We start from the raw sequence: 23,917 nt of genomic DNA, 5'->3' as shown, positions 1-23,917 counted from the left end.
CGATCATGCGAAGTTGGGTATAAAACGTCTATAATACGACGTCATTCCTGTGAATCGCTTTACCTGTTTGACAGTCCGGGGTGTTGGATACTTTAGTATCGGTCGTATCTTTTCGGGATTCTGGTCTTACTCCGTCCCTGTTCACTAGAACTCCCAAGTACCTTACTTCCGTCTTACAGAAGTGGCTTTTGGCTTTGTTGATAGTTAGATCCGCACCCAGAATTCTCTTTAATACTATTTCTAGGTGCCGCTTATGCTCCTAAAATAACGACGAAACCATAATTACGTCGTCGAGGTAAGCAAAAGCGAATGGATCCATATCCGGGCCTATCACCTTGTCCATCAACCTCTGGAAGGTCGCTCTTGCGTATGACAGTCCGAAAGGCATACTCTTGAATTGAAAGTGCCCTAATCCAGGTACTGTAAACGCTGATATCGGACGTAATTCTTCCTTTAGAGGAATTTGATGGTACGCACTGCACAAATCCAGAATAGATATGAACTTTGCATCCCTTATCCGTCGTTTTCTATCAGCCTTCTTTACCATCACCATTGGACTTGAATACCTGCTGGTTGCTGGTTTGATTACATCTTTTTCCAGCACATCCTTGACCATCGCGTGCATTTCCACTCGCACCCTGTCAGAAACTGGGTAGTACTTCTGTTTGATGGATCGAGCACTTTCAACATCTTTTTCGTGCTCAACCCCCACGGCAAAGCCTAAAACGTCTCCTCCATCAGAAATCAATCTTCTGATGAGGTCCTCAATTTCCTCAAACTGTGTTTCCGTGGACTCTCACAGTCCTACCGGTGTGAGAAATGCCGTACCATCAATTCCTGCCACTTCCATAGATACTCTTACCTGGGCGTCCTTCAAACATAATTCATCCTCATCGGGAGCCAAAACTGCGCGGAACTCTCTTATAAAGTTCGCACCTACGTAGCAGTCATCCGTGAGCAGTGGCGCAATGGCGATTCTTATCTTCTTTGTGATTCCCCCTACCTTAAAGGGGAACATCACGTGACCAATGATGGGGCATGAGCGCCTGTCGGCGAGCCTTGCATCGCCCGCCCTGGTCACATTAAGTCCGAGTCCCATCTCCGATGCCAATCTCAGCCCTAACTAACCCATGACCGTAGATTAGGCACTGGTATCATAAAGTGCTCTAATCTTAAAGTCACCTATGACTACCCGCAACCACCATCTGGTCTCATCCTCTCAGTCGTATCCACGAGCCGCATTTTCTCTTCTATTCGTCGTGCTTCTCAGCGGCTTTTTCCTACAGTTACGATGATAGATTTGCCCCTGCTCGTGGACTCTTTCGGCAGAAGAGCTTTTTGTGTGGAGGGGCTCGAACCTTTCAGGTCTTTGAGTTGCTCGATCCTCATATCTATCAAGTCTTCTCCCTCCTCCACAGCTTGTATGTGGCTACCTGGTCGTTCCAGGATGACCACCCTCCTTACTCTGCCGAGGGCTGTCATCGGGCTTGATCGCCTTCTGCTCTGCTGTACTGCTAGATCCCGGGTTCTCTCGATACCCTACTAAGACCTACTTTGATGCCTGGGTCGCCGTCAACTTGCTCTTTCCAGTCGACGACCCACGGCGAGAGGTCGAACTCACTCGAGGCACGAAGATGACTTTTTCTCTTCGCTCTCCTTGCCATTTCCCTTGTTACAACCTGGGCAGAACTTATGGCTGAAACCCAGCTTACCACAAGCGGAACACTGGAGAGGCTTTGTGAAGTCGATCTTTCGCTTCTGTCCTTCTCGCCGCTCGCCAGAAGACCTGGGAGGAGGAGAATTCCTCCTTCTCCCACGCCATCGGCTTTTGCGCTGTTCTGGAGGGCTGTCCTGCCTTTCCTTGGCCATTTCGCGTATGATTTTCTCTATGCCTTCCAGTCGTTCCTCCATCTTCTTATCAGAAAAGGAGGTTTGCGCATCCGATACCGTTACCTGCTCGGTGGGCCTCCTGGCAGCGTTCTCCATCCTGTCCGCACTGCGGATCTCCCTTCTTCTTTGCACGCGTCTTCTCTTCGCTGGCTACTGCAGCGGTTTAAGATTTATTGCGAACCGTTCTTTTGCTCGGCTGGTATGCGTGCTGAGGGAAGATCGTCGAGTTTGGGTCCGTGAATACGAGTGGTCGGCGACCGTAAGACAAAATATTTTGTACTTCTGTCGCCTTCCTGTCAAACTCGCGTATTGACGTCAACTCGCTACGACGCAGCTGTATCTGGAAGTTCGGAAAGAGGTTTGCATGGAGCAGGTCTAATAACCTCTCCAAGGGCATTGGTGATTCCAGTCTATTGACAAGAGCCACCAGGTTGGACACGTAATCCCTCACCAATTCGTCTTCGCCCAGGAATCGGTTCTACGCTTCGTGCAACAGCCTTTGTTGCTGTTGCGTACTGATGCCGAACCATTCTCAGACATCGGCGACGAATTCGGCGTAACTTAGCTACTGGTGTTAGTTGTTATCGTACCAGGTCCTCGGGATACCTTTGAGGATCTCCGATACGAAACAAAGCACCACTTCGTCGGTTTGTCATGCCCCCGCTCGCAGATCTTCTAACCGTGACAGAAACGTGTCCATGCTCTGTACCCTACTGCCCGCAAACCTCAATTTCCATCCGCGGACAATTTCTCCAACATCTTGGGTTGTGGAGAGCCCTGAGGATAAATAAGAACCGGTGCCAGACGATCCGTTTCGACTTCTTTGTGGAACTGATGAGGTTCTCCCGTAATCCTGTTGATCCTCTTCGCCTCCTCTTCTTTGTAACGCTTCCGGTGGGGTAACGTCCCTTTTCCTGGGGACGGGTCTTGGAGGAGCCAGTGTGCTTCCTGGAATCTCTGAATCGTAGTGGCAAGAAAATATGTCCTGGAAGTCCACTTTGCGTCTGGGGCGCGGATGAATCGAGTCTCGCTTGGAAGAACGGCCTGCATCGTCCTCTATCTCTCGTATTCTTTGGCGCATGTCCTGCGCTTCCCGCTCCGCACACCCCTTCTTCAGGTACTCTATTTCTCGGAAGGCTTCGCTCAAGGGTAATTTTCCTTGGGGCTTCTTCCGGGTCCAGGATTCCTGCGACCTTAGATCCGGTTTGCTCCGTCTCCTCTCCCCCTCCTCCTGTTCCTGGCTGTGGAGTACCCTCTGGATGATTTCATCCTCTTCTTGGCGGCTGGCTTCAATCTCCGAGTCCTCATCCAGGCAGGCGAATGTCTTTGACATATTTGTCAAGGTTATTCCTTCCCTGTTGATTAGTCTCAGAGGATGGTCGCTGTGCTCCTCTGCGCTGAGGTTTTCTAACTCGTCGCAGATCGTATCGAGCCACGCTTGTCGGGTGCGCCTCCTGCGCCCCGCCACCTCTTTACTGCTTATGGTCTCCCCGAAATCTGCGACACTGTACTCACCCAGCAACCATCTCTTTAACCTAGCCACCTGCTGGATGCCGCTTTCATCCCTGTGCAGCTCCAATTCTGCCAGGTAGCCTTCGCGCTGTGCGGAGGTCAGCTCTAATGCCCATGTATCGATTTGGACTGACAACAGAGCCATCTTGCTTTCGCACGTGTGTAGGATGTGCTCGAGGTTTAAAATCTCGACCTATTCGACCACTACCGCTTCCTGTCACCCAACGTATGAGCGGGGAATACACTAATTCGTGTAACTACCTTTACTGCCTCCTTTTCAAGGCCCAAACTCACGAGACTCACCCAGCAAACTTACCCGGTAAACTATCTAATAATTAGATAAAATATCCTACCTATAGTTGGAGCCTGCTGTTTGCTTGCTCCGCCTGGCTAATATTTCTGGGCTGCACGCTTGGGTCGCGCTCTCTGCTTATATCGTCACTCAGGTGCTTTCGGCCCCCCTTTATCCACCAAACTATGGCTCAAACGGGCTAGCACCTAATAACTTACAACGATTTGGAATTGCTTCGACTCACTAATTATTACCGCTTTCGGGCCTTTTTTAGAATAAATATAACAATTTATAAGAAAAAAGATCAAGTAATTTCCTTTTTCCCCTGCAGAGGCCGCGCCGCTCACGATCTCACGCTAACATCCGCTCAAACCTTTCTAAACGCTCGTGCAATCGTCTCTCATTCTCCCGTGCGTCGATTACCTTCGACGTACTAAACGGATTTTAATACCGGTTGGGCGCCATGTATCGAGGTGGATTAGCTAGTACAAAAGGAATCTATTAAAGCACAAAGTCCTACGATGCAGAGCTAACTGCTGTTCCGTTAAACACGTATGATTATACGTGTATTTATCTTTACGTTTGATACTTTCGTTTAGTTGTCTTCTTTCCAAAAGAGTTGAACTCGCCTTAAGACACCTGACTTGTGACACTCGATCTATTGCTATCTAATGCTTATTTCAACTAATCCCCTAGATGAAATCGGTTTAAAATTTAACCGGTGATAGATCCGTTAAATTTTAGGAAATGAAATAACGTAATACGGCGAATAAAATTAATATCGTTTATCTCTAATAAACTATAGTCTTTGACGGGCCGAAAGATCAATGCACGCGATTAAGATTTACAATGATTTACAATAATACGTAGAGAGAGAGAATGCGAAATTCGACTACGAAAACTAACGCTTGGCGCAAATACAAAAATAACAGTCGCGATAGACAAAATAATCTCCTTAGTATTTTGTCTCGCAGAAAAAGGGAAGTGCACCTACCCTGCGGTGCAATTACGGTGGTCAGCCATTCGTGCTTTTCTGGAACCTGCTGCGCTGCCTCGCTCACGAAGATTGGTGACTGCTTCAATTAATGCTGCTGTTCGCCGCTGCTGTATTTTGCTGCGACTTCTATTGTCTGCGATCACTCGCGCACGTATCCAAAAATCCCATTAAAACATTTTGTGGAAAAACGGTGAAACACAGTGCAAAACTAATTGGCGGTACTTTTGTATGTAACAGTTGAGGTTTAACTGAAAACTTTGAACTCTCTCTCTCTCTCTTAATCGTTCACTCTAGCATCACGAGTGCTACCGAATCGCCCGCGTTTTAAAGTGAGGTCTCTTTGAACGGTAGATCTCACAAGTGCCAACTGCTCCGCCTCAACGGGGTGACGCGGTGAACACCCAGAAGGGTGGCCAAATGGCGGCTCTGGCTAAATTTCGAACGCGATGAACCCTGTTTTGAACCAAGGACAGAGTTTTGAAAGTTTTGAAAGATCTGACTTTGGGACGGAACAGGGTAAAAACAACCTTTCGAATGACGGATACCCACCAGCGTGAGCGGGTTGGACCGAAACGCAATGGGGAGACATGCCCCAGCATGTCGAAGCGATGGACCTGTGAGTCGTGGGAGAAATCCCTTAATACAGGATCGCAGGGTGGGATGTATTTTGAACGCGAGCCCAGGAGGGAGGCTTAGTTGGTTGATCGTCCAAGGAATCTCCTCTGGCTGTCCCTGACTGAGTCTCTCCTCTGACATCCCAATTTGGGTTGGCCTCTGCGGGGTAGTGGTACCAGGTCAAGCAAATCTCGTAAGATTTGTATGCTGCGTGCTTCCGACGCAGTAGACGTTGGGGCAACTAGAGTCCCGTCGCGCCCAAACCGAGGCTCAAGCCTTTAGTTCCGCTCTCCTTGAGCGTTGAACCTTGAAAAGATCGGTACTCCTCTCGAGGAGGTCGCCGCCTTAGATGAAAAAGGTTCCGCCTCGCTGTGTGCGTCAGGGATGTCGCAGCAAACTTGACTTCCGGATCTCCAAATATTTGAACGCGAAGGAGTGAAAGACAGTGGGCTATGCCAACCTGATTGGTGCCCAGCGAGAAGGGTGGTAATGTTTGATTACGCTGTGCCACCCTCAAATCGGAAAAGTGTGACAACACACAAACACTAACAGCTACCGAATCGCAAACGGATCGATTGCTCCTTTCTTTTATATTATAAATATTCGAATTCCGAAAAATTCATTGTTCTACCTCTTTTCTAAGTGGGGCAATTTGATTTCGAAAATTACTTTTTCCGAAATGTTTCTTAGTGGGGCGTTTCAACCGGGTGAGTCAAGGATCGACTTAAGTGAAGAAGAGGACATTTCTTTCATTTTTAATAAAATTATCGAAACAACAATCGGAAAGAATTATTATGATGTTAGGGAGATGTTAATGTAACAGTATAAATATATTAAGTTAGAGAATAACTTTTGCGATCTGTTTCTATTAGTTATAATCTTTACTTTGCGAATATTTGAGTATTTTTCTACTGAAAACATATTTTTATGTGTGAAAAGTAGTTTCTTAAATTTTATTGAACAAATGATTTTAATTTTAATACAGAACTACTTTTTAATTATAGAAAAAAATTGTTTTATTTAAAAAGTATTCATAGCAAAATATTGTTTTAAGAAAATGTACGTTCATGTTTACAGAATCTGATTACAAATTTCTATGAATTGAACAAATTGTCATTTTGCATAAATAATTTTATTGAAAATTAATACGATTGTCTTCTGCGTATTATTTATAATTTGACATAGTTAAATTTTAAACAGTCAAATAAATAAGAAAATTTCAAGCTTGATGTGGATACATAATTCATAAATAATAGTTATATTTTTTCTAGGTTTAAAGTATCTACATTCGGCTAAAATACTCCATCGAGATATAAAACCAGGAAATTTGCTTGTTAACAGTAATTGTATTTTGAAGGTAAAGGTAATTTTCTTATCTAATTTATTTGGAAATATTATGGAGTACATCTTTATCTTAACTTATTTAGCTATAACTCTATTATGAATTCCAACGGCATTGTGTATACAATATTATATAAATGCTGCCTTCAGAATGAGAATGCGTGTATACACTCTTGCTTGATTCTCCGCTTGAGGTGTGGCAAACGAGCTGATTGGTGGAACCAGGAGCGATCGATGATTGCAAGGAATGAGGATGATGATTACGAGAAGCGCAAAAGCGAGAGAGATGGATAGAGAGACGTTAATTATTATGAGCGCAACGGTTGCTTACGAAATTCGAATAGTAACGGATAGATTATTATCAAGTCACGCTTGTCACCGATTCTTACATCGATTTTCCTTTTCATTTAGTTTTGTTTTGTTTTTGGCGTGGGCTCTTCGTGTTTTGGTACGTGGATATGGTACATATTCGCGGACGTATATGTAAGTTTTATTTGTGGTTGGTAGCTGAATTGCGTTTAAACAGTGTCAAGCTCGCACATCGGTGGGTATGGTGATACTGACAGGGATTTGCGCTGACTGCTCACGCGATCATTTTTGAGCGGTACAACAGCAACCATAGAACCAATAGTGAGTAACAATAGCAGCAACGATAGCGAGCAACGGTAGCAGGGACAACAGCGAAAAACGGTAGTCGAATTGCAGAAGGTCAGTGCCGTATATTTTCTCTCTCTCTGTCTGTCTCTCTCTCTCTCTCTCTCTCTCTTTCTCTCTCTCTCTCTCTCATGCATGTGTATAGTCTGCAATATGATAGATCGTAATGATATCACAGTTTTTGTATAAGAATTAGTGGTTTGTTGGTAGTGAAATTGCAGTAATTGATATTTGAATCAATCATAAAAACTACAAAATATTAATTATCTAACTGAATTACTAACATATTATCTGACAAATATTTTCAGGAATAAAATATAAACGATATTACCGATATTTTATTGTATTGTTACGTCTCGTGCATCAACTACGAATAGCTAATGAATGAGACGTTCCAATATGTTGACTAGTGGTTAGATATGTCTTACTTATAATAAATGTATGTGGAAATGTATGTCTGATAATTGCACTACCTTGATAATCGTAGTTTTTAATTGTTGACAGAAATGCAGCAGGCTCTAACTGCTTGTTGAATTGTATAAATGTAGCAGGCTCTAACTGCTTGTTGAATTGTTTAAATGTAGCAGGCTCTAACTGCTTGTTGAATTGTTTTGGGTAGGTTGTTGAATAATTACTTGCACGATATTACTTTGTAACAGTCGCGAGTTTATTAAGTATAGTAACCACCAATTGTCGGACCGGTGTGTACGGAGTTGAGTCTTACAGGTACTTATTGACTGACTGACGGACTACTGATCAACTGCCGAGAGTCATTTGTTCATTCCTTTTTATATCTTTTATAGCTCTTTTCAGGTCAGTATTGCGATATGGTGTGACATTTTGTTTTTGCTGAATATAAATTTTGCGTTTGGTGACTTTATTTAGGCGTGTAATTTACCTCGTGTTTCGTCAGCTTTTTGCTGACGTGCGAGTATTTTAACAGTTTTGAATTTCATGAATGTGCATTTGTTACAAAAAAGGATGCGTCGTAAGCCGTAACACTTATTTCGGAGTGTCATTCACCTTGCGTTTCGTCAGCTGACGTGCGAGTAGGTTAGCAGCTTTGAATTTCACGAATGTGCATTTGTTACAAAAAGGATGCGTCGTAAGACGTAACAGTATAATCATAACCTACTATAGTTCATTATAAAAAACTTGAATATAAAACTAACAAAATCTCTTTTATTCACATGAATAAGTCTAGAAACAATAGCCATATAAGAATGTTAGTGTAAATTCGATACAATATATGTTACATTACTGCATGACATCAGATAACGTACAATATTGGCGCTATACCTTTAAGAAATAAAACGGTGAGTGCAATAAGAAAATTAGGTAACAATACAACTCCAAAGATGGATCAGATCAACATTTATTATTAACCATATTGTAAACAGTGCGATGAGGTATATACTCCTTTCCACATGCTTTTGGACACCCAATACAAAAATCGGAAAAACTAAAAAATGTTATTGCGCAACACCTAAAAGGCACTTCTCAAAATATCAACAGGCATTCAAAAGAAGAGCTAAAAACCTTTCAAAAATGGTATTGCAGACTTCTTGCAGGCTTATGATTAATAAAAATGATAAAAAAATCATAAAATATCATCTGACATTAACAGGCTGCAAATTTAGATTCCGTAGGCGTGAAGAAAAACTGTTCATCAATTCGAATGAGAATTTTTTCAGCTTTAAAATGTGATATCATGGACTTTTTTCTGAAAATTTGGTATCAAGTTACAGTATTGTACATACAAAAGTAAGTGAGATGGATGAAAACTCTAAAGAAAAATAAGATATAATTTTACCTTTAGAATGAAGATCTGCAGTTTAAATTTGATTTACAGAGAAAAAATATTTTTCGATTTTTTTGGCATGTTAAAAAGTTTTCACTAAAGTATAGTCAATGAGATACTTTCAAAACTGTGATTATTTTGTTGTTCTCAAATAATTCTTAGGTATAATTACTATTCTTTTAGTCAAAAAAATTGTCAAAAATGTAATTTTTTATTAAATAAAAGTTGAAAAAACATAATATTATTCCAATACCGCGTTATTTTGTATAAAATAAAAAAAAGCCATTCTTCAAAACAATTATTTTTAGTTTAGACAATATAAAATTGACATTAATGAAAATTTAGTTGAATGACACAGTTGTCAGATTAGGTAATCAATTTGGTATAAGTGCTACCAAGGCAAATTAGGTCTTTGGTAAAACAGTGTTAAAATTAGCTGATTATATGCAGTCATTTATCTATTTTTCAGATAAGAAAACTGTTAATAAATTAATACCTATTACTTTCGAGTTAATTACGTATTATCATGTTCATGCTATTATTGATGTGAAATAGAAATTGAAAAACCATCTAACAGCATTCACTAATTATTGACGTGGTCTGAATATAAAAATATTTGATAATTTGAAATATTTAATAGCGCTTTCGCCAGATGGATTCATGATTTACATATCTTGTGGGTATGGTGGACGAATTTTAGATACACATTTATTTACAGTGAGCAAAGTAGAAAAACAATAAAAAAACCAGAAAAATGTATAGTCATGGCAGATAGAGGTTTTAAAGTACGAGGTGTGTTAAAAAATTAAGGTGAATTTTCATCTTTATTAAAAAAATATATATTTATTCATCAATATTTATGTTGTTCCTATCAAAGTAAACACCCTCAGGTATAATACACTTGTGCAACGTTTTATCCAATTTTTGAAGCACTTCTGGTAAGCACTTTCTGGTATAGCCTTGAGTTCTTCCAGCGATTTTTTCTTTATCTCCTCAATCGTTCCAAACCTCCGTCCTTTCATGGGTTCCTTTAGTTTTGGGAACAGGAAAAATTCGCAGGGGGCCATATCCGGTGAATATGGTACCTGAGGCATGATTGTGGTTTTGTTTTTTGCCAAAAAGTTCGACACAAGCAACGATTAGAGGGCAGGTGCATTATCGTGATGCAAAATCCATGAATTGTTTTCCCACAATTCCGGACGTTTTTTTCATATTGCTTTTCACAAACGGCGCATAACTTCACGGTAATACTCTTTATTGACCATGCAATCTTGTGGTAAGAACTCTTGATGCACTAGATGCTGCACTTGATGATAATCAAAGAAAACAGTGAGCAAAATCTTGATATTTGATCGAAACTGACGTGCTTTTTTTGGTCTTGGCTCTTCTGGAATCTTCCATTGGGCTTTAGTTTCGACGTCATAACCATAAACCAATGATTTGTCACCAGTTATGACTCTTTCGAGCATATCAGGATCATCATTGACGTCGTTTAACAACTCTTAAGTGTTGCTCCTTTTGTTGAAAATTAAGCAGTTTGAGAACAAATTTTGCTGCTACATGTTTCATGCCCAAAGCTTTGGAAAAAATTGCATAGCATGAGCCAACAGAGATACCGTCGTCTTCAGCCACTTCTCTTATAGTGATTCGACGATTTTTTAACATCATTTATTTCACTTCTTCAACACTTTATCATTTATTGAAGTGCTGGGGCGTCCAGAGCGAGGTTCGTCGACAGTGTCTTCTCGGTCATCTTGAAAGAGCTTATACCACTTGTAAACATTTTTTTTACTTAAAGTAGACTCACCGTAAGTATGCGACTATCAACATTTCAAGTGTTTTGGAGCACTTAATTCCATTTTTTACACAAAATTTTATGCAAACTCTTTGATCCATTGTTTTCGACAGCAGAAAATCGCCGAGCACAAAAAATACGTCTAACGTTTCTGTCTCGCAAAAAAACAGTAAACATACAAACTGGCTGAAACTGTGAGCATATATGATGGAGATGTACGAGGTGTGTTCAAAAAGTAAGGTGAATTTTCAAATTTCACGGGCAACGTACTTTCGATTATCGATTTTTTTGTTTTGTTATGTTGGTACACTCTTCCCGAACATCCGTACCAAGTTTCAAGTGTATAGCATTTTTTGTTTGGTTGTGAGAGGCGTAAAGGTTATAAGTGTTTTGCGTGCTCGGCGATTTCTTGCTATCGAAAAATATGGATTAAAGGATTTGCATCAAATTTCGTGTAAAAAATAAAATAAAGTGCTCCGAAACACTTGAAATGTTGACGGTGGCATACGGTGAAACTGTTCTGAGTAAAAAAAAATGTTTACAAGTGGTACAAACTCTTCCAAGATGGTCGGGAAGATGCCAATGACGAGCCTCGCTCTGGACGCCCAAGCACGTCAACAACTGATGAAAACGTTCAAGCAGTGAAGAAAATTGTTCTGGAAAATCGTCGAATCACTATCAGAGAAGTTGCTGAGGATGTTGGTATATCGCTTGGCTCGTGCCATGAAATTTTTTCTAACGTTTTGGGCATGTGACGTGTGTCAGCGAAGTTTGTTCCGAAATTGCTAAATTTTGACCAGAAGAACCGTCACATGAGCATCGCTCAAGAACTGTTGAATGACGTCAACGACGACCCAGATTTACTCAAAAGGGTCATAACTGGTGACGAATCGTGGGTATATGGTTATGATATCTAAACCAAAGTCCAATCGTCCCAATGGAAGAGCCCAGATGAGCCAAGACCGAAAAAAGCACGCGAAGTTCGATCAAATTGTGGAAAAACAATTCATGGCTTTTGCATCACGATAATGCCCCTGCTCACTCATCTTTGCTTGTGAGAGATTTTTTGGCCAAAAACAACACCACAATCATGCCTCAGCCACCATATTCACCGGATTTGGCCCCATGTGACTTTTTCTTGTTCCCAAAACTAAAGAGACCTATGAAAGGATGGAGATTTGCAACGATTGAAGAGATAAAGACTGCATCGCAGGAAGAGCTCAAGGCTATACCGAAAAGTGCTTATGAGAAGTGCTTTGAGGATTGGAAAAACCATTGGCATAAGTGTATTGTATCTGAGGGGGATTGCTTTGAAGGGGATAACATAAATATTGATAAATAAATAAATATTTTTTCTTAAAAATACAAAGTCACCTTACTTTTTGAACACACCTCGTATACCAACATAATAAAAAAAATATCGATAATCAAATCTACGTATCCCGCCCAATTTCAAAATTCATCTTACTTTTTGAACACATTTCGTATAGATACATTTTCATCAGTTAAACATTGCAGACTTGTTCGACCTTCAAGCAAGGCTACAAATAAAAAACTAGCGAAATCAGAGTCCAAAACAACAAAACGTATCGCCAGTGTACGTATTCACATTGAAAGGGGTTTTTAGTAGGATAAGAGAATTCGACTTATTGACTCCTCATGCTCTCTTACATTATACCATAATGCTTTACATCGGTTCTACAGTTATCATTGCAGCGACATTAATTAATTTATAAACACCTATTATAAAAAAATAACTTACATTGTCGTGAATTTTTTTTAATGTTTTATACGTTTTGTGTGAATGTGTTTATTACTCATATATTTAATAAGTAAATATTACTGAACTTTCGATTTCATGTCAGATATTATTTTAAATACTCAATAATATTCAAGTTGCATAATTATTAAGTCTATAACTTCATTCGGGCGCTTTTTTTTTCAAAATTTGAACGTTTATTTAAGAAAAATATGTACAATAGTATTATTCAAAGTATTACTATTGAATCTATTAAGCAAAATAAACTCAATCGATTAGCAAAGTATAAACTCAGTATTTATTGAATAAACATGAAATAAAAGTTACATATAATTTGAATACAAAATAGCGGAGCTTAAAAGTAAAGGCTGTTACTCCTCTAAGGGTTTCGGCTGAACTAAACTACGTTCGCAGATGCAGCTAACGTATCCTCTCGCACAGGAAAATCGCCAAAAACATTTATTGCTCCATCTGGAGACCATCGGTCATCGACGTAGCGACGCGTCGCGGGCGCGCAGCGAGCAAAAGGTTTTATGGCTCTGCCTAGGCTTTCTCTTAAGCAAACGATCCTAAGGACAGATCTCGAAAATACTATTTGTGCCTTGTGCTCGCATATACATTTTTAACAATTACCCATCTGAAGCTATGATTTTTTCTCATCTTTCTGGCCATTTGTGGATCCCATTCTAAAAGAACTGCGCCAGCTTGGCAGCTAAGAATGAATCAAGCTAATTTTTGATACTCTGCTCTGATGTGAACGGTATTCCAGTGAGGGTGTTCTGCGCATCGACCGGAACAAATTGTAGGCAGAAGGGGCAAGGCCTGGGCTATAAGGCGGGTAGGGTAAAATTTCCCATCCACTATTTTTCAAATAGTTCTGAACCGGAATAGCAACATGGGGCCGAGCGTTCTCATGATAGAAAATTATTGCCTCGTGTCTGGTCACATATTCCAGGCGTTTTTCGGCTATTGCTCTCTTCAAATGGATCCATTATGTTCGGTAGCGTTCTCCATTGATGGTTTCACCGGTTTTAGCTGCTCATAATACATCACACCCTTCTGATCCCAGCAAATTCAGAGCATTACCTTCGCGCCATGGATATTCGGCTTTGCCGTTGATTTGGTTGCTTGGCCGGGTATCGGTTTCTCATATGATTTTTTGCGCTTGGGGTTGGGTTGTCTTAGTGGATCCATTTTTCATCACCGGTAACAATACGATGCCAAAATGACTTCCTTTTGTGGCGTTCCAACAGCATTTCGGACATGCAAAATCACCTTTCGACATCTCTCGGCTTGAATTCATGTAGAGCCCAACTTCCTTGCTTTTGAATGTATCCAGCTGCTTTCAAACGTTTTGAAATGGCTGGTTGAGTGACTCCCAAAGATTCTGCGGGCTCTTCTTGTATTTGGCAACAATCTCCATCAAGTAATGCTTCTAGTTCATCTTCAAAGTTTTTTGGCTGCCCAGGACGTTCATCGTCTTCCAAGCCAAAATCACCACTTTTAAATCGTGCAAATCACTTTTGGCACATTCGCTCAGCTAGAGCATGTTCACCATAAATTTTCACCAGAATATGATGACTTTCGGCAGCAGTTTTCTTCATATTTGTTGGAAATGTACACGTTATATTGTAAACTAGAGTTCTGCGCAAGTGATCCGAGTCGAACTTAGAGCGAGCGACTCACGCGTATCAATACGTTTACCTTCTCTTTCGATTGATATGCGTGACCTCACTTGATGACTCTCTTGATTACTAGTCTCTGCCCGAGTAGCACCGCCCGGCTAGCTCAGCGGCTCAACATTATATCTAAAGTACTAACTAATAAATCTTCATATTACATATTAACTAATCCAGTTAATTATTACAAATACCCACGACTCCCAACATGGTAGTAGAGCGTTGTTTAAAGGTTTTCTTATCTATGTGGAAACCTTCGCGAAACGCATAGGTAAGAGAACACCTAAAAGTTGAAATAAAGGAATAAATCTGAAGAGAAAAGCACGTGGCAGATTTATGAGTTATTAACATGGGCTAATGGTCGATGATAAAAGGAATATTGAATTAAATAAAAATATTAAAAATCATGTTCGAAAAGTGTTCTTAAAAGAATTGAAGAAAGTAATAGTACTTAAAGATATCATATACGAGTATCTAAAATTTAAAGAAATTGAAATGTCAAAACAAGCTAAGATTGATGATATACTAATTCCAATCTTCGACGGTGCAAATTATTCAAGTTAGAAGTTCAGACTATCAACTTTGCTAGAGTACAAGGGGTGCAAGGACCAAGCACAAAGAGAAAGTATCGATATAGATAAAGAAGACGAATGGGAGAAAAAAGAGCTAAGACCAAGAAATATTATAATCAGTGCCATTTCAGACAAACAATTAGAATTGTATGTGAATGCAGGACAGCATACGAAATGATCAAGACATTAGATAAACTATATGTGACGCAATCCAGGTCATTACAAATAATATGTCGATCAAAATTTAAAGAAATTAAGTTACAGAATAATCAAGATGTTGAAGAATTTTTCAGCGATTTAGAAAAGGCGACAAACGAATTCAAGGCAGCCGGAGGAAAAATGGATGAACCAGAAAAAATGCGATATTTAATAAGAGCATTGCCAGCAATTTATAGTTATATTGGTGACTTTATCGACGTCATACCAGCAAAGGAAAGAACGGTCGATTATGTGAAATCCAAAATAAAAGAGAAGAATATGATGAAAAATAATCAAGGAGAGATGAGTAACGTAAGCACGTTCACAACAAAGACAGAAGGATGCTTTACTTGTGGCAAGGTCGGACATTTTCAAAAGGATTGCTGGAAAAGTCAGAAAAGCAGCAGAGACAGAGGTCAATCGTCGAGAGGACAAGGCGGAAACATAAGAGGCAATAAGAGAGGCAACCATCGAGGCTACGGGCAGCAGGTAGAGCAATGAACAAACAACGAAAGGAATGCATGAATGCTGAATTTTTTGTATTCGTTAAATCTAAAGGTATAGAGTTAGCACCATGTCCACCATATGTTCATGAATTAAACGAGGTAGCCGAAAGATACAATAGATCTGCTATGGACATTGGTAAATGTCTCATGAGAGAAGCCTGAGTCCATAGAAGGTACTGGCCAGAAATAATGAAAACTGTAGCCTACTTGAAAAATCGTACAATAGCCAATACAGCGGAGAATAAGACTTCTTGCGAAATATTCTTTGGCATTAAACCAAATGTTAAACATTTAAAAATTTATGGAAGTAGAGTTTTTGTAAGAGTACCCGAAGTACTAAGAAAAAGTAAATGGGATGATAAATCACAAGTAGGTGTACTATTAGGTTACGTTGAAAATGGTTACAGGGTATTAGTAAAAAATAAAGTAATTACTGCGAGACATATTGAGGTAGTTGAATATCGCGTAAAATTAATCTGTTTGAAAACGATAATGAAGAGTCAGAAAATGTTGTAACTATAGAATTAGATATTGATAAAGATTCTTCTTTTTGCTCTACTTCTAACTTCGGGGAAAGTAGAGGAGAAACAAGCTTCTCTATTGATAAAGAAAATAATGTTATAAATGATACAGAACCCCATGTTATAAATACAGAAAATCGTGAAAGACAAAGTTTACAAATACAGAGAGTCTGAAAGAAAAAAAAGCCCTGTAAATAGGTTCGGAAAATGAATTTCACATTTTATTTACGTAAATTATGTAGATACAAATGTACCGAATACATTCGAGGAAGTGCTAAAATCAAACGAATACAAAGAATGGCAAAAGGCGATGGATTCCGAAATAAATAGTTTTAAGAGAAATAAAACATGGAAAATTGTTGATAAGCCTGAAGGGGAAAAGATAATTGATGTTAAATGGATCTATAAACAGAAAAATAATAATTTTTATAAAGCTAGACTAGTAGCGCGGGGATTACAACAAAAGGATTATGTTGAGAACGTATATTCTCCAGTAAGCAAAATGTAGACATGAAAAATTTTATTGTCATCAAATACCCACAACTCCAAACAATATTAAAGTAATGAAGAAGAACTTCCCACAAAAACACTTTTTCAGGCACTAAGTTCGACATATTTGAGTGAAAAAAAATTATTGTTGTTAACGCTTCAAATAAATGTGATATACTGAAAAGACACACAATGGCAGTAGCTTTCCAACGCATGTCTGGAATATTGGAACGATGGAATAATACAAGTTACGCCATCTCTCAGCAAACCTCACGATATAAGTTATAGACCTAAATTATTATTATGAATTGTTAATTATTAATTATTTTATTAATATAAATAAATATTTTTATAGTAGATGTTGATGTCTTTTTGATTTACAAAGCAATACAAATAAATTGAACACAGATTTATTAGACAATGATTATTTATTTTCATTTTGTACACAAATTGAATAAAATATAACCGTTTAAAAATACATTACAATTTTTAATTACTTCATAAATGTTATAAGTCGAGGAAAAATGTTTTTCTTCTAAAATAAAGTTGCCTCTTCAATTATCATAGAAAATATATCATAAATTATACAAACTGCAGTAATTTGCTTATTTTTTTCAAAAAGAGTATTTGTTCCCTATTTAGCTTATGGTTAAAACAATGCCGCTAGTATTCTAAATGGCTTACTAAAGCAAAGTGCTTTTGTAATGGCTGTGGCCAGAAAAAATTTTGTTGTAGATTATGGATTTCAGGAGTCTATATGTACTCTGGAGGAGTTTAAGTTGATTCCAAAAATGCTTTATTTTTTCGAAAAAGGTTCTCAACATGGCACCATGAGCGCAAATGACTGTCGGCTTGTTACTAAGATTCGATGGGTGATTGAGGATGTAAATGATATGATAAAAGAAAATATTAGCCAGTATTTTTCCTAATATCCCAATCCCATATATTGAAGATTACGTTTACATTTTATGTGCTCTTTGCAATGCCTTTAGACCTCTCCAAGACCATGCTTCATCAAACGATAATGAAATCATTGCAGACAGAATGCTCACTTTAAGTAGGAAAGCGAACGAACTTCGAAAAATAGTAGAGAATAATAACATAGGCCAACAAAATTTTACAATAGTCAAGAACTTCAAATCAAACGTAGTATACTTCATAGATTTTCATGCGCTGATTCCGAATTTGGGCTCAGAATTACTCTATCACTCTTGGTTTTCCAGATGTCTTAACCTAAAAGCGTCAAAAACACGCTTTTTTGCTATATTTGACCACCTGTAACATGACGAAGGATTTCTTCTGCGCAATTTTGACCACAGCTTCTAAAAGAGCAACTCTTGGGCTACAAAAAGCACCATTTAAAATTAATTTTATAATTTTTTCAACGGAGATATGGTCGTTTGAAAAATGTTGAATCTGAACATTCTACTGTAGGCTTATAATAACATGAAACTTTATTACGTGACAGTTTTGATGTCTCTTCAAAACGGGCACGAGTTAGACCGTTTTTAGCTCCGAGTGGTCCTGACTCGGGCGGACTAGACCTTCAGTACGGTACCCCGACCGTGTCACCGAATGGATCGCGTCTTTGCCGATAATATTCGAAGTTCGTCCTTGCGAGGGGTAGGCGGCAGTCATCGAGAAGGAAAAAGGGAGGGGGCTTCGCCGGTTTACTTAAATGAACTTACACCGGTACGTTAGATAGGTTTATATATATATATATTTTTTTTAATACGTCAGATAACACTTCTAGTAATAATATTGCGCTACTATGTGGTTCGCGATTTATTAAATAAGTATTTTAATTTGCGCGGTCAGTGGTGCTTACACACTTGGTCCCGGTACGCAATCACGTGGATTCACCGAAAGGGGAACCTTGATTATGCTTAGTAGTATTAGAGCGAAGAGAGAGAGATAATAAAAAAAACAATAAGGAAGAGATTTCAGCTTATCGAAAATAGAGCCCAAAAGTACTCACTCTGTTGTCTAGGTCCAAAATATTGTTCGGTTTGTGATATATTCAATATATTCTTTTTCTTTGTATCTGATCAGATCAACTGGTCCAATATATTTTTATCCGATAGTGTACCAACACGCAATAAAATAACAATTCCTATGATTTTCGTGGTCTTATGTATTTTTATCCAATAGTGTACCAACACGCAACAAAATGATAATTCCTATGATTTCGTTTACACGAAATTATTAAAACAATTGAATTCGACACTTAATCGCAACTTGAACAATTATATTCTCAAAACTCTTTAGTAGGAAAATGCAGGCTTCTTGGTTGAGCGCTCGCTCCTAACTAACTGAATTCTGCTGCTCTGCTTTCGCTGGTTTATTTTATAGCCTTTGTCCCGAGCATACCGTCTCTCTCTCGCACATATACTTTAAACGTTTACGCTTTTCGTATCGGCTCGTCTTACCTAGCTAAGCACGCTGACCGAAGCATGCCGTCGCAGCATGCTGGCGCAGCGTGAATCAGCCTCTGCCGCACGTTCCCACCGAGTCGCGCACACGAATACTGCTGATTATACTATGTCCGAACGGAAATCTCGGGTCCGAAATATTATTTGACAAAAAAAAAATAAAAAAAATAATACAATGAAGCGTCACGTAACATCCCTCCCCCCTTAGAATCGTTGCCGTCCTCGGCAATGTATCAAGAGCCACAGGGTCTGCAATGGGTCGGTAAGGAATAAATTAGTGACTAAATTAGTAAGTATATACACTGCCGGCCAAAAGTTTGGAAACACTTCGTTCGGATTTCGAAATATGTATTTTTCCAGGAGTTTTGCCTCGAAAAAAGTATTTTTTGCTCATAATGACACAGAATCAAGCCTTTCCAGGTAACTTGAGGGTTAAGATTTTAGATAAAAGTAGTATGAACTTAGAATTTTTGCCAGTCCGTTTGTTTTCATAATATTGACGATATGAGAGTTTATTATCGATGAGAAATTTATTGTGATGTTCTACTTTTGTTTCCTTTTTTGGCTTTAAACTTTTATCCATATTACTTTGGTTTGTCAGTATTGTTTTTTTATAAGTCTTGTATTTGATTTCCCTCATTTGAGTCAAAACTGTAAGCGTCTTTAAGTTGTCTCGAATATTTTTTTTTATTTAGGAATTTGTAAAAGTTTTGGCTTACATATTTATATTATACGGCTCAGTCATGGGAAAACGTAAAGAAATTCCACTTGAAAAAAGGGGAGCTGTATTGGCATTACATAATGAAGGTATCTCATATCGTGAAATTGCCAAAAAATTGAAAATTTCATTGAAAGGTGTGCATTCAACGATCAAAAGATTTGAAGACACGGGTAATCATCACGATCGTCCTCGAACCGGACGTCCAAAAGTAACTACTTCTCGCGAAGGTAAGCATATAGTGGTTACCAGTAAACGGAATAGACGGTTAACAGCTCCCGAAATATGCGCAGACATCAACAGAAGTCGTGAAAAACCGGTTTCACTAACAACTGTAAAAAGAAGATTAAACGCTGCCGGACTCAAAGGATGTGTTGCAGTGAACAAACCATTACTACGTAAAGAGAATAAAAAGAAAAGACTACAATGGGCTAAAAGGCATCGAAACTGGACGATGAATCAATGGAAAAATGTGCTCTGGAGTGACGAATCCAAGTATGAAATATTTGGCTCTCGACGTAGAATTTATGTGAGAAGAAGTGCGTCCGAAAAAATGACACCTCAGTGTATAGTGCCTACTGTGAAGCATGGAGGTGGCTCAGTGATGGTGTGGGGATGTTTTTCTGGCCATGGAACCGGAGATTTAGTGAAAATTGATGGAATAATGAGAAAAGAGCAATATAAAAATATTCTCGTTCGTCATGCGATTCCCTCTGGATTAAGAGGACCCGGCCGTGGTTTTGTCTTCCAGCAAGACAACGACCCAAAACATACGTCGATCCTCTGCCGCAGTTATTTAGAGCAAAAAAAAGCTGATGGTGTCTTGGAAAATATGACATGGCCGCCGCAATCGCCAGACCTCAACCCGATCGAACTTCTGTGGGAAGATCTCGATCGAAAAATAAGAACATGTTGTCCAACATCCGCTGGAGACTTATGGGAGAAGCTAAGAGAGGCGTGGGCTTCTCTGGAACAGGAAACTTTGGACAAACTTATCGAAAGAATGCCACGGTTGGTGAGAGCAGTCATCAAAAGCAAGGGTGGATTTTTTGATGAAAAAAAAATCTGATATATTTTTCTTTTTATGTCTAGATACACTTTTTCTTGTTGTCTAGATATATTTTTTCTTGTTGTAAAATATACATTTTTTGTTGTTATACTATGTTTCAAACAAGTGAATCAATAAATTTCCTAATTAATTCATGAATACATATTTTTTCAACACTGTTTCCAAACTTTTGGCCGGCAGTGTAGGTCCTTTATTCCTAGTCCATTAGTATAATCGATGATAGCGTATAAAGAAGGGGGGGGTGTGTACATGTATTTAATAAGGGAATAACCTGGTCCTAGATTGTTATCCGTGCTAAATCATCCGAGATGGCCTGCGCCGTGTTGTTGGTCCTTGCTGCTGATTCTGTAGGCCCAGCGAGGTCGATTAATGTCTGTTCTTTTGCTTTACTAACATAATCAAAATTCCTAATACTACAGCCCTTTAGGTGCTGGTCCCATTCTCTTAATTCTATGGACCTGCCGCAGAAGTAGTGTTTTCTTAAGTTACTTCCAATCTGCATATCGCAGAGTAACACGTGCTTGCCGCGTTCGTTAGAGGTAATCCAGTGGCCGCAGAGATCGTGCTTTTCGTAGAGGTCCAACATGTTTTCCCCGTATTTTACGATCCTGGGGCGAATAAGTCTGGCTTTTAAATACTGGCCAAGCTTATTCGCGACCACCCTTTCTGCGTCGGAGGTATGGATAAATGCGGCGAACCCCATTAAACCGTTTCCATTCCGCATCGGGACGTACTTTATGTAATCCATAGGGCCAAACTTTAGTAAGGCCTTATTTGCCATTACTTCGGTCCAATTATAGGGTAATAAGAAGTGAATCCTATTTAGGCGATCGTGTTTAGGACCAAGGTTTTTTGGTTGGGGGACCAGGGCGGCACTACTCACGCCGGTGTTTTGCCCATCCTCGTCATCAGATAAGTCTGGTTCATTGGCGGCTTCCGAGAGGTCGTTACTGTCAAATATTACCTTCTCAAGGTGATAATAGGTCGGTAAGTCCTCTTCTAGTCCCAGAATTTCCTTGGAAAACGGTTTCCGATTATTGAATAACTGCTCGATTGCCTCCAGGGCATGAATGGGGTCCGCAAAGTAAAAGATTGTGCATCCTATGCTTTCCCTGAATTTCTCGGGAATCGCCACGTCAATCATCTTTTCTAAGGGTCCATATTGGCAAGCGAGCCACATTGCTTCCGCTTTCCTGTTCGGGTCCATGTATATCATTGTAAGTCCATAGTTTTCGTTAAGCATTGGCTCAACGTCATATCTGAGCCGTGGGTCCATGTTAAAGGTCTCTGTAAATTTTAAGTATGGTCCTTTAGAGAGATAAATGATAAAATGTAGATAAATCGGAAGTGGGATGTACCTCGAGAAGCGTTAAACAGGGTTTTACAATTAGTTCACGGGTAGTATCTACAAACATGCAATTATTCAAGGTATTATTTAATCGTCGGCGCGCGTATAACTAAGATTAACAAAAGTGACAAAGATGATCACACTTAGTTTGAAAGAATTTCCTTTAAGCTACAAAATATTCATTTTTTTTTTTTTTTTTTTTTTAAATAGATTTATATTTCAGTGTAATCAGCTTTCTCCCTTTTGCCCCATTTTATACATAAGTTTCTAAATATTCTCGCTCTTGGTCAATGTTTGTGTTTATTTCATCTTCAGTTGGAGTATCAGCTTGGTCATTGGATTTCACGTGCTTGGATTCAGGATCAATTGTGGTATTGTTCGTGTTTATAACTATAAGGTTTGACGATGGTCTTCTAACTTCTGATTTTGGATAACGTTCGTTAGCCTTTTTCTCCCTTATCCTTTTCTGATGCTGCCACGTGCAAGTCTTGTCATGGTCTGCGTAAATCGTAAGCTCTGTTTGTTCGTCGCATAACCAGTGGTGTTTGGTTTCGTAGTCCTGATTCCAACGTCGTTTCTGTAATTGCGCGAATTCTGCGCCATATATCGGGTCACAACTTTTTACTGCTCTGTCTGCGTCAGTCGCATTGTAGTATTGGACATATCCCAGAGCCAATGATCCAGACTTATCTTTCAATACTTTATGATACAGCAAGGGTCCGAATTCTACGAAATGCTCGAAAAAGGCTACTTCTCTTCGATTTTCTTCGATACTCCACGGTAGTCTGCAGAATAAGCGTGTGTTATCAATTGGTCTTGGTAAAGATTTTCTAAAAACTCTGGTCCTTTCTATGCGCGGCGAATGTTTAGTTATTAGGTCAGGGGTCCATGATTTAGTCCTCCTAGCTATTTTAGCATGTTCGACCTGATCGAATTTACATAACACAAATTTTAAGCAGTTATTGGCCCTTTTTTTTAGTGCATGAAACTCCTGAACTGGTCCGATCTGTTCCAATCTGTATAGAAGTCCATTTAATGGCAGGTGGTTAGGGTAAAGAATTTTTATACTTTTAGGGTCCTGTACCGTATTATTGATTACTTCACTCATGTCGTGTTTTCTTCTCCTTTTTTTTTTCTGAAACAGATCGTGAGTTGGTCATATAAATATGTTAATAGTCATTAAGTTAATTCTGCGATTTGAGTTTGCAGTGCAAGGGTATTGTCGTGTCGCTTTTGGGGGTTAGGTTTCGGTGTAGATGATGCTTTTGATTTTGTTTCGTTTTGGTCCAATGAATTGTCGCTTAACGTATGAACAATAGATTGTCTTGGTTCATCCGTCCGTTTAGAATTCTTCCTAGTCCTAGTCATTTTTAGACTTTAGAAAATCGATGTGGTTCTTGCTATAGAGTCTCGGTTAGGTTTACGAGCGTCGGGTGATTTGTGAGTTTTGGTGCTAGCGAGGTCCATGTGCAGTTAGTGCACCATCTATACGCAAGTGCAATTAGTAACATTATCATAATAATATTGATACTTAGTCCTCTGTAGATCAGTCCGGATTAATAGGTAGTAATTTTATTGTGTTGACTTATAGTTTCTGCTTTCTCCATAATATCATTTAAGGCTTTTTCCTGGCTAGTCCACATTTCAGATTGCGGGACCCATTTTTCTAATTTTATATCTGAATCGAATAAGTGATGTACGGTAGGGTATAGAGTCGTTAAGTTGAGGT

The 23,917-nt window shown here is 39.2% G+C and overlaps 2 protein-coding genes across 7 annotated transcripts in view; one reads left to right on the top strand and one right to left on the bottom strand.

Annotated features, from left to right (window-relative positions):
* LOC131675535 (serine/threonine-protein kinase NLK) overlaps positions 1-23,917 on the top strand; it is a 709,408-nt gene that overhangs the window by 268,228 nt on the left and 417,263 nt on the right. For all 6 annotated transcript variants that reach the window (XM_058954550.1, XM_058954551.1, XM_058954552.1 and 3 more), the window contains one exon: positions 6,578-6,663. In XM_058954550.1, coding sequence (XP_058810533.1) covers positions 6,578-6,663 — 86 coding nt within the window. The remainder of the gene's footprint in view (positions 1-6,577; positions 6,664-23,917) is intronic.
* LOC131675536 (uncharacterized) overlaps positions 1-23,917 on the bottom strand; it is a 488,580-nt gene that overhangs the window by 250,111 nt on the left and 214,552 nt on the right. The gene's annotated exons all lie outside the window — the stretch shown is intronic.

This window comes from Phymastichus coffea, unplaced genomic scaffold, assembly GCF_024137745.1.
Source record: "Phymastichus coffea isolate CEN01 unplaced genomic scaffold, Cenicafe_Pcof_1.1 PCOF00025, whole genome shotgun sequence".
NCBI classification, from domain to species: Eukaryota; Metazoa; Arthropoda; class Insecta; order Hymenoptera; family Eulophidae; genus Phymastichus; species Phymastichus coffea.
The sequence above is the reverse complement of the archived record's forward strand: the minus strand, read 5'-3'. Positions and strand labels throughout refer to the sequence as shown.